General features: G+C 46.3%; 1 protein-coding gene across 1 annotated transcript in view; it reads right to left on the bottom strand.

Annotated features, from left to right (window-relative positions):
* Positions 1-12,115, bottom strand: part of LOC141921591 (TOG array regulator of axonemal microtubules protein 2-like) — a 41,521-nt gene that overhangs the window by 24,812 nt on the left and 4,594 nt on the right. The window contains 8 exon segments of the mRNA XM_074820515.1: positions 41-276; positions 858-963; positions 2,609-2,732; positions 4,794-4,958; positions 6,127-6,286; positions 7,222-7,415; positions 9,240-9,286; positions 10,481-10,815. Of these exon segments, the coding sequence (XP_074676616.1) occupies positions 41-276; positions 858-963; positions 2,609-2,732; positions 4,794-4,958; positions 6,127-6,286; positions 7,222-7,415; positions 9,240-9,286; positions 10,481-10,815 (1,367 nt within the window).

The raw sequence follows: 12,115 nt of genomic DNA, 5'->3' as shown, positions 1-12,115 counted from the left end.
ATTTAAGGGGAAGGATATCACTAAGAGAAGAACAACATACTGGACTCCACTAGCCATGAGAGCAGTCATTGCTCGTGCAGCAGTCACACTCTTCACCATGATATCCAGGGATTGGTCGGCTGCTTTCTGAATGAACTTGCTGGAGTCCCCCATCCTCTGGAGCAAGACCTGAGCAATCCCATCCACCTCATGGTCCATGTGCTTCTTCATGGTCCTGAAGAGCTCTCCAAGAGTGCTGATGGCAAATTGAGACACCTTCGAGCGGAGGTTGTTCACCTGGGCAAGTCATGAAGGGAAATGTAAGAATCACCTTGTAAAGAAAATATGTTCCCCTAGACAAAGGTCCCAGGAAGCAACAAGACTTCTTGCTGTGTACAGCTGGAACATAAGAGCATGGTAAGCGCAGAAGACCACAAGCACAGAAACACGCTTACTCTGATAGCAACTTCTTCTCTGGCCTCAGGACCACTTCTAAAATACAGATATCAGGAAACACTGGAAAATAAATACCTGCAGTCAATCCCCCAGGATGCTGAGGAGGAGGCAGTGGGAGGAAGCTGGGAGGCAAAAGCTGCCGTGTTTAATTACAGCTTGGGCAGAGACCTGGGCTGTTGCAAATCACCTGATCAGTGTCTCAGACTCTGCATTTGTATATGGCATAGCTCAAAGAGGAGAGAGACAGATGTCCAGTGGATATAGCTGTATGTACAGACAGATCATAGAGATAGGTGACATAACTATTAGAAAAATGAGTAATGAAGGCAGACACTGAGCACACATGTAGATGAACAAGCACACATCTACTCTACAACCCATGTACGAGGTACAAGGGACGCAACTGAACACAACATTCTTACCTCTTTGGTAACTGCCAAGGAAACAGCATGAAGCTTAGAAAGAAGGACTTCTGAGTGGCAGACAGCCAGGCATCTGATGCTGAAGAGTCCCTTTGCCTTCTGCTCCCTGAAAGGCAATTACCAAAAAGATTGATTTTTCTCACCACCCAAGAACGAGGCAGCACCCTCTGAAATTACCAGAGTGTCAGCTCAAACAAACAAAGGGAGGTGCTTCTCATACAGCACTTAATTCAGTCGTGGAACTCGTTGCCACAGGATGCTGTGGCAGTCAAAAGCACACATAAATCCAAGAGGCAAATAGATGCTTTCAGAGGGGATGGGTTAATTTGTGACCGTTAAACAAGACAGCCTTTCTGAAATCCCTGGCACATGAAGTCCCGATGTTGCTGCTTCCTAGAAGCTGGCAGACTACGCCGTGTTTCTGCTGCTTGCACCCTCCCTCTACCCCGTCCCTGAGATACAGTCCCATCTGGCTGTTACTGGGGCATTTTCCCTCTCCGCCATCCCCAGAGGGCAGTTCAGGAGTGAGAGTCTGCACTGCCACTCCAGAGATGAGTTTGCACTCTGCAATCTAGTCCACACGCCGTACACACACACCTGCCCCACCCCATCCCATCCCACAAAAAAAAGGCAGTATGTCCTAAAAGATTGCACACCTGGGCAAGAAGAGCCAAAATGCTGGATTTTCCCTGCTTAAAATAACACCCACAACAGCAACATGTTATTTAAAAGTCGTAAAAACCCACCTCTTTCAGCACTTCCTTTGTGAAAGACCTGAGCTGCATGAAGGCACGTGATGCAGTCACTGGTTCACCAGGGCTGCAGGCAAGGACTGGGAACCCATCCCCACCGGGGTCCCTGAGTGTAACCCAGACCCCCCACACCTGCAGCAGCTCTCTGTACCTCACAGGTCACCACACAGGAACAGGGAAGAGAAAGGGGAGAGGGGCAAAACAAAGCAACCATGGAAGATTGTTCATGGTTATCCCAGTATGAACGGAGCCCTAGTGTGTGCTGACCCAGAAATCAAAAAGACAACCAATACTATCTGAAATTTGTAGAGCCTCCTCCCGTCTACGTCTGATTTCAGGACACACTGTGATTATCAACAAAACATCTTTGGCCCATATTAAGCAGTGAGAAGGCAGAAGTTGAATTCTTAAAGTGCAAGATTCTGAAAGGATTGTTTTTTCTTTTGCCTTGTCTTCTGCCATGAGGTCTTCAGAAGAAATGACAGGCTGAGCAACTCTGCACCACATCTAAGTTCATCCCCCAGAAATAGGAACTCCCTGTAAGCACTCCTGGGACTCACATGCAGGAGGTCACAGGCAAGCCCCATCTCCTGCTGCTGCTGCCAACAACAGGAGCAGAGATAAATCCTTACTCGGTCCCACCTGGGCCAGTGACCTGAGGCCCCCAAGACTCTAAACTCAAGACCACTTCTGTCCTGCTTCTGGCTTCAGCCAGCAAATCACATTGTTCCACAACTTTCCCTCTTCCCTGAAGATTTTGTTTGCAGTTACGTGGACCAGAAGGCAAAGCCAGGAAACAGCATGGACCTGCTGCAGCTGTAGCACTGCTATTAGGACCAAGGCAAGTAAAAGGCTGCTCTCGCACCTTCATACTGTGACTGCTTTGGAGTAGTTTCACCAGTTCCCTTTGGACATCTGGGCTCAGAGGCACTAGGAAAAAACCTTTCCAGTTTAGCTTTACACTGAGAGGGAGAAAGAGTGAACAGGGGTCTATCTTACCAATCGTCGCTGCTGAGCCCTGTGAGTGCTTTGAGCAGCTCCTGCTGTGGCTTAGGGACGGGTCTGGCTTCCCAGGTGTCCCCACACTCCAGGAAGTCCAGATCATTGGCCAGCAGCGAGTTTGCTGTAAGGAGAGGGTCAGACATCAGCATCGCATACCCCGAGGCAAGGCACCCCGCCACCGAGCAGACCGCAAGCCAGTCTCCCAGCCAAGACTACAAACGGGTGCAAACTGGCATTGGTTCAGAGACTTCCCTGCTGTCTGGCTCATTGCTTTCCCCAGCACCCAACCATCTCCCAGTCACCCCCAGCTGGGCACCAGCTCCTTGTTTAATCCTGAAAATTGCACACACAGAGCCAGCTCCCAAGTCCATAGAGGTACCACAGACAGCCTGCAGATTCATAGTGCCACAGAGCTCAAGCTCACTGCTGCCCAGTGAAACTTGCTACCCTGGGAGTAAGCTCCTGAGATGTGCACATACCTCCCTGTATCACCTCCCTGTAACCTGGAGCACTGGGAACAGAGACTCGCTGTAACTTTCCGAGGAAGCATCTCCAGATGCCCCCAGTGAGCACCAAGCCTGAACAACTGAGTCCTGTTGGGCTCGGGCGAAACCCCAAGGAGCAACCACCAGGCAACAGTGATACCTGACCCTCTAAATCTGACAGTGCCTCTGTTTCCATTTACTTCAAATATTCTAGACAGAAGGCAGCTGAGTGCACGTACATTTTAGCATACTGTTGGGAAAGTAGTAGTTTATGGATTTTGCTATTTTCTGAGTGTTATGAATATTTACTATTTCAGAGGTACCCACTAGCTGTATTTCGAAGATGCTGAGGTGAAATTTATTTGTTATCAAATGTACTTGTTTGCAAACTGCAGTGCCTAAGCTTTCTCTTGTGGAAAAATGCAATTTCTAGTCGAGATAGTTGTGACAAAAAAGCCTTCCAAATGTGAACTGAGAATAAAAATATGTAAATATAAATGCAAATTGTTGGCAAACACATTCTCTTGATGATAAATATACAAGGTATAAGAAAATTCAGATGACAGATGCATTTGTTATGAAACCTATTTGTCATCAGAAGCACCACAGGTCAAAAATTTCATGTCTTGCACTCAAAAGCTCATTTTCTAAAGTGTAAATGAAAACACCTGAGCTGTCTAAAAGTATTGAGTACAAATATTGCACAGAATCTAGACGAACTGCTATGGACTCTGTAGGGTTTTTATGCTACCTTGCATGTTCTACAAAGTACGGAGGATGGAGAAACTGTAAAATCAAAACTATTCAGGTGGGGCCTAATTTGGGTGTCACCGATATCCCTGTCAATGACATCAGTGATGTCACTGCACAAGTATGTAGATATACACAACTATATTCAATATGAATGGAGAGCCACGTCAGGATAGTTCTGGTCAATTCTGAAAAGCAGAGTAGCATCACTAGAAAAGAACATTCAAAGTATCATTCCTAGCTCCCTTTTTCTTAACTCATGCTACTCAGGATCATAACACAAGGTAGGCTACCCACAAAGGAGAGACAAGAATCACTGCAGACTCACTATCTGCTGTATATTTACTGCACGTAGCAAGAAGCCTGGGACGACCGGACAGCCTCTCCTGTATGTTGTCTGCTACACACAGCCACCGTATTTGGGTGGGGGGACAGAAGAGGCACTGCTTCTTCCCAGCTTGCGTGGCAGGCGGTAGGATGGGAGAGCCTAGAAGCCGTTAGGCACTTGTAGGTCCAACAACAGGATTGTACCAAGTCACTAACTTCCATGCAGAGACAACCCTTGCTGTGACAGCAGAAAAGCTGGCTGGAGAGCCAGACAGCAGCACAGGCAGAGGGCCAAGATGGTGAGTGGCTAATTGATCACAGTGGTACATGTATGTGCACAGTGAGCACCTTGCCAGGCTGCACCGGAGCTCAGCCCTGCAGTTACAGCTGCCTCCCGGCAGCAGTGTTATATTTTGGTATGGACAAAAGCTAGAGCTTAAGGCTTTACCACTACTTCATTCAGCTCAACTTTCCAACGGATCTGTAAGCACCAACTGCTCCAGTATCACTAAGCTGGAATGGATCCAAAGCAGGTTTGCTGTCAATCCTCAGAACAGTCTTTGGACCTAAGATCCTACCTGTGGTTAAAGAATGAGGTAGTTTGTGCTCCTTGTCCTCACCTGAGGATTTGCGCGGGAAGCTGTCACCCTGGCTGATGACAGGGATGCTGGGAAGTGGCGGCCCGTTGACCCGCTTCCTCAAGGCAGTACCAGCGCGCTCTCCGTGTGCGTTGCTCGTGCTGGGAGACATGAAATCTGTCCCATTGACAGGCGGTGGGCCAAAGCCTGCAGAGACCGAAAAGGACCTTGTAAAGTGGAGAGTGACAGCTGTGGGCTGGGAAAGGGCTAGAACTCTTGCTGGAGCTGGGAAACATCCCTTTGTTGTCCCAAACAACTCCCAGCATAACAATTGCACACTAAAGTGGGACAGTGATCATAGAATGATGGAATCGTGTGGGTTGGAAGGGATCCTTAGAGGTCATCTAGTCCAATCCCCCTGCAATGAGCAACAAGATCAGGTTGCTCAGAGCCCCATGCAACGTGACACTGAATGCCTCCAATGATGGGGCATCGACAGCTTCTCTGGGCAACCTGTTCCGGTGTTTCATCACCCTTATTGTAAAAATATCTAGTCTAAATCTACCCTCGTTTAGTTTAAAAGCGAATGCAGTGATGCTTTCCCTAAGAAATGAGGAAAACTCAGTACTGCTTTTCTTTTGCTTTCCTGTTTCACAGGCTGGATAGGGAAGTTACATTTCTGGGGCTCCCACCACAGCACTCCTCACCAGTATACAAAATAATAGCAAGAAAAAGGGCAGGGAACCTCGTCCAATGCCCTTGGGCTGAGTGCTGACTCTTAAGTTCCCTGCTGCTGCACTCATGGTAGCACATGCAGCAGTCCAATCAGAGCCCATCAGCTGTGATGAAGTCAGTAACACTGCTGGCTCATGGGGGTAAGACATAAGCACTGCCTAAGGGCTCCAGCGCATCTCTGCAACGTGAGATCCTCAGCAGGGAGTGGTGTGAGCAGCATAATCTGTCCTATCATGTGATCAAGATCGTTTGTGGTTTAATTAGAAATAGTTTAATTTGTTTCTTCCACCTTGGTGTGCACCTTGGTTGAAAAGCATTCTTTTGGACTCACCCATTCACCTTTCCCGGAGGCTAGACTCAGAGAGTCTGAAGCCCCGATGTAGTTTGCAATACAGAATTATCTAGTCTGAAAGACAGGAGAAGGGGGGAAGGTGATATTCTGTGACTGCCTCAGTGTGGGCCATGGGCAAGATGCTTCATGCCTCTGTATTTTTCTTTGGAAAATGGAAATAAATCCTATTCTAACTTTCACTCAGATGCAACTGTAACAGCCTTCCAGTGTGATTTCATAGACATTTGCAACACTATTTAAAGAGCAAGCAAGTGAACAAAAAGGCCCACAACTATAGTAACCACTTACTTTCTTTGGCTGTATCCCCAGGGTCAACACTCTGTGTAGGAAGCTGCAAGGACTTCTCCTTTTCTCTCTCTTTCTCCCTCTCTCTACGCAAAATCTCCATCTGTCTCATTCGCTTCTCGTCTATTTTCTTTTGAACTGACTTGGACAAGGTAACATGGATCTAGTTGCAATGAAAATACATCATGGAGCATAAAGATTGATACACGAACCATATAAAACACCTCATCAGGAACACGGTGGTAGAGTGTCATAGTCTTTAATGCAGCTCCATATACATCCCCATAGTTTCAGAAGAATTTCTCCTGTCCTCACCTTGGCATACAGTTACACCCAGTGATGTATAACACTTCATTGCCATAACCTTCCACTGGTCCAAGGTACTGTTTCTCAATCTATGTCAGGAAGCCCTGCTTGAACCCAGAGCGTCAGAGGAGTGCTTCCAGACATATGAAGAGCTCACGTTACCAGTGAACAGGCAGTTCAGTTCCTACAGGCCAGGGCCGGGGAATAAAAACCATCTGCAATAACCAGCAGTGAGAGGTAATTTGCTGTTTCTTAACACTCACAGACAGTAATTGCAGCTGCTTCTCACGGACTCAAACGCTCTCTGAGAACATGAGTCCAAAAACGGAGTCATGTGAAAACAAGTTGGAGAAACATTGGTCTTAATGAATACAAAAATGAGAATGAGAGAGCTGTGAGATACAGCAAGAAGGTAACCAAGAAAAAGCAAGCTCTTCCATTTTAGTTTGCAGCCTTGCTTATTACACTCAACATTATAATCTTTGCTTCGGTGCTTCCGAGCATGCACTTTGCACATGTTCACTGATGTGTAACTTGCTCTGCCGTTCAGATCTGCTCTAAATTGGCCTTCGTACATAAAGAATACTTCTCATGTAACTTCACCACCATGTCCCAACCAGTGACTTCTGCACCAGTGAAAATACTCAAGCAATTGCTCTGTAGCTGTCAAATGTATTCCCAAGAGAAGCTGCTCCCCAAGAGGGGAAGATACTGATTTTCAGTGACATTTTGTGCTAAGCACTGAGCAGTCACTGAAGAGGAAGGCTGCTCACCCCTGTCCTTAGCCCTTACCCTTCCATTGCTGTACTTCAAGTCGTCATCACTCAGAAGGGAAGGGTTCATGAGATGATCCACCTCCTTGATCTGCCTGAGTGGGGGGCCTGTTAACGGGGACAACACAGTTTCACATAAATGTCCAGACGACTTCAGGCCACCATCAACATGATGCTGGAGAACAGGCAGGATGGGTTCCAGAGTCTGGAGCTCTGATAAGACATGGATATAGATTGTGTGTGAGAACAGCAAGGTACATGTAACCTCTCCAAAGAGATGGGGTACTACCATGGTGCACTGGCAGCAGAAATGACATTACTTTGTTGGCCATCAGACTCAGAACTACTGCATGATACAGGCCTCAGCCCTTGGCTTCTGGTGAGCAGCTTTGCTTGACAGAGAAGAGCAAAAAGATGGAGATTGCTCTTGACAAAAGGGTTCTTATCTGTTCCTATCCATTTTGATTTTAGTAAACATCCTCATTTTCCCAGTTACCCCTGTTTTTTAATAGCTATATGCCTTTGTAGAGAGGAAGAATCAACATTCCCTCTTCTTTGCTGGAATATTTTAGAGGGCATTTAAAGAAAAGCTTAGGATTGCTAGAGTGTTACCAAAACCAGAATTGTGTTCTTGAAGCTAGCGAATTTGTTTTCCCCAAGGAGTTTCATTCTAAAATGTAGCAGATCAGCCCACCTTCCAGGCAGCCTGACTAAAGGCTGATTTTCTTAATGGGAATAGCACAATGCAGCTCATTCTGAAATACTTTCCAACACTGCTGTTAAAACTCAGAGAACTAATAATTCCTTACATGGCTTCACAGATGATAAAATCATGTGATAGCCAAGCAGTAAAAAAGGAATAACTTTCTTAAATCAGGAGGTTTTATCCCTGCAGAATGGTCAGGTCAATAAGAAGAGAGAAAAATGGTTTCATGATATAGCTCATTTCTAGTCCAGAATGTATCCAGCAAAAATGTCACCTTACTTACTCAGCAATAATTCTCCCTAGTTGTACTCAGCTTCCTAGCTGCACATCAGCAATAAAGGAATCATTCCTATGGGGCGTGCCCAGTATTTGGCAGAACTAACACTGAGCTCAGGGACCAGTGGATCTTATCCCTTTTTTCACATCAGCAAAATTATTTGTTAAATTCTCATCTTTCCTATTGCTACAAACCCACAGATGACAAAGGAACAGCAACGGTGTCACTGAGGTTTTCAGCTTACAAGTACTGGCTGACACAGATCCACCAGACACTGCATTTTGCCTTGCAGAACTCTTATCGCTAGTGATAATGTGAGGCGGGGAGGGGAGAGAAGCCAGTAGGCATCTCCTACCCCAGCCTCAGTTTGCAATACTGACATATGCAGACAGAGTAGGGGAAGAGATTGGTAATCATAAAACTAGCAGATGTGGTTTGAGGCAGATGAGTTGCACAAAGGAAACCTCAGTTCATTACTCAGCATTTAATTTAGGCTTGTGCTTTAAGAGGACGGAAAGCTCAGATCCTGCATAGGCTGGATCCTTTTTTAAGTCTCTTTCTCTGTAAATGGAAAATTCACAAGGACTTCCTATCACGCAAGGTTTCACTATTTCTCCCAGAGCAAAACCAGGCAATGTTGATTAATCTACCTCATATCTCAAAGAACTTGGTTCAGAAACTGCACCAAGGGAAGGTTTTCTCCTTCAAGTGTAGGAGGAAGGAGTGGGAACATTTCTCATTTCATGTGAAATGCCTTGTTTTTCTCTAATCTTTGTGACATTAGAGACTGTGCAGGGATGTTTTCTTTTCCTGCTGTGCATTTCCAGGGCCTCAAGGTACCCCCTCCAGCTCCTGCCATTCATAACCCCATGCTGGAGTCATTTTCACTGAATCACCAGAGCACATTTCCCAGTGACTGGGTTCTGGGGGAGCCATCTGAGCATATGACGGAATTGAAAAAGGTGACAAGATGGTATTCAACCAAACTTTCACAGTGCCACCCATGGGTCAGGACTCCTATGGTCATTTTAGGACAGCCATGCCCTGTACCTACCTTGAAATTTAACGGTCTTCTCTTCAATTCTGCTGCCTGATCTTGGCCTTAAGAAAAACAATAAAAGAATATATGAGGAGATAGAAAGAGAAGGAGGGGTAGCGTTAAAGGCGGCAAACTTTCTTAGCGTGGTCGTCCTGATGAAGGAGGAATTGCAACTCATAAACCCAAGAATATGCAAAGCTGATTAATTGTTATTAAACTTTCGGTTGCTGGAGTCACACAGAGCTCATCAAGCTCTAGTTGAAACACAGAAGTAATTCTTCAGTTTGGGCCAATTCTATCCAATTCTGCTGTCTGTCCTTTTGGAGCTACGTGGATCTCACTGTTACATACGTCCTTTCTGAATCAGCAAGAGAGGTTAAGCCGGCTGCCTTTACTCTGCTGCAGAAGCCTAACTTTGCCCGGTCATGACTTCAGCTGATGACAGTATCTTGCTATACATGGTAATAGCACTGCTGTCTCCTTAGAATAATATTACACCTCCCTGCTCTCCCAAGAAAAAGAAAGGTTTTTCCCACTCAACTGGGAGGTAAGTATATTCAGATTGCATTTTAAAAGTCATGCTGAAGCATGGAACTATATTTCTATGTCTCCTTATTTATTGCTATAACTAGGATAAGGTTGACAGCTAGATTTCCCCACGCATATCCAAGCAAATATCTTTTCATCAGTTACAGCCCTATAACTGTTCTCTAGTACCTTGTCCCCTTTGATCTTAAAACCATATGTAAATATTAAATATCTATAGGATTATACATCTATAAACCAAGATTTATCTGGGCTCTCATTTCACAGTGAAGACCCAGACACAGAGAAGCTACAACTGACACTTACAGAAGCAGCATCTGAATTTGCAGACAGCTATACAACAGCCAATACTTGCCCTAACATACTCTTGCAGGTACAGAAAGATCACACACAAAACCAGATGCTGTATTCAGATCTATGCAATACAGTTGCCAAATGGCACACAAAGATTACAGGATGAATCGGTATCAGAGTTCAGCAGAGGACCTGCTTTTAAGGTTCTCTTTAAGTCTTGCCTCCTCCTCCCCACCACCACTCTTAGAGTGTATGATGTCAGTTTTGATATTGTGCTGGATCATCACAGACACACAAAATGGTGAATGCACAGAAGTTTGCCTAAATATATTGGAGAGCTGACTGTGCAAAATAACCTCATGAGACAAGAAGTGCAAGGTGAATGGCATATTGGAGAAGCAGACACCTTGGCTTACCTCATTTCCAGGGCCTTTTGGAAAACCAGGTGCGGAGAGCTTGGGGGAGGCACTGCGCTTCTGCCAGGAGCCTCATCAGATGGTTTTGCAGTCTTGGGGATAGGGGGAATCAAAGCCAATCCCAGTGACTTCACTGCGCTTCTGCCAGGAGCCTCATCAGATGGTTTTGCAGTCTTGGGGATAGGGGGAATCAAAGCCAATCCCAGTGACTTCACTGCGCTTCTGCCAGGAGCCTCATCAGATGGTTTTGCAGTCTTGGGGATAGGGGGAATCAAAGCCAATCCCAGTGACTTCTTCCTATCCCCACCATTGCAATACAAGGGCAGCAGGGAAGCCTGGAAATAGAAGAACACAGTGCTCAGCTTGAGCATCCAACCTTCCCCCTCTGATGCCACAAGAAGTTTAGCCATGCTCTCAGCTAGGACTTGGCAGGAAAAGTCAAGCGGATGGAGTAGCTTGGCCTAGAATGGGCAATGGAAAGGGAAGCGGTGAGGGAGAGACTGTGTCCCACACTGTTGCCAACTCTCTTCCCCTCTCTCACCTCTCTGGTAGTGGCTGCATTGCCACCTGGCATCCATCTGCTTGGCATAAGGATGTTCTAGGGTGCCATTGCCTCTGTTAGCCTTTCTGAGGGTACGGGAACGGGTTTAGATCACTGTCCTCTCACAGTCCCTAAAGCGCCTACCAGCCATTACTGAGCTCTGGCCAAGGCCCCACAAAGTCATTTTGCATGCTGTCAAAACCTGCTTTTCTCAAGCCCCTAATTTTTGTCTGCTTCTACCCTTCCTACAGTCCCCCACCAGCCTTCAGCCCAGATGCTAATGTGCTTTCTGGATGCTCCGTGCTCTCCAGCTCCCACACAATTCATCATCTCAGGCTCACTGTCATTTACGAAGTTCAGCAGAGCTCCCTACCCTGCTGTTCTGCGTAAGGTCTCTCTGCCTGCTGAAATTACTTCAGGCTCCCCAATGACATGGCTAGGAAGGGGGATGGAGGGAGCGGGGGCAGACACACACCCTTTCTTAGTATCCCATCATTCTTGTCACAGCTAAAGAGCCAGATCAAGACCTGTTCAAACTCCAGTGAAACCAACAGAGTTAATGTCAAGCATACATTCCCCCCTGTATCTGTAAGACTGAAATAAAGTACACTATAGCCTTTTATTGGTTAGCCTGTTCACAAAAGCTGTTATTCATCTGCCTTCTCCTGTCCACCACGGCAAAACCAAATCAGCTGCAGCTTCTGCCCCTCCTGCAAAGGCAATCGAGTGGATGAGGTCTGGACTTCATTCCCCGTGGGCAGAATTGCCAGTTTCCATCACTTACCCATGGGCAGACCCATGGGGGAGGATGAAGCTGCACAGAAGCCCCTGAACTCCAGAAATATTGTTAGAGATAACTGCGCAGGAGAACATGACTGTACAACTCAAAAGCTGAGACAACCTCAAGTTGAGTTTACAGGACTGCCTGCTCCAGCAATGATACCTTTTTCTATCTAAACCAGACAGAGCTGAATTAAAAAGCCACCAGGACACTGGTGTGTCTGCACTGGTGTCACAGACACCTGTATTTTACTAACTGTAGAAGGATATGCTTGACCAGATTAGACACATTTAGTTGCTCCAACTGGTTGCTG

The sequence above is a fragment of the Strix aluco genome, chromosome 3, assembly GCF_031877795.1.
Source record: "Strix aluco isolate bStrAlu1 chromosome 3, bStrAlu1.hap1, whole genome shotgun sequence".
Classification (NCBI taxonomy): domain Eukaryota; kingdom Metazoa; phylum Chordata; class Aves; order Strigiformes; family Strigidae; genus Strix; species Strix aluco.
This window is presented reverse-complemented; position numbering and strand designations above follow the sequence as displayed.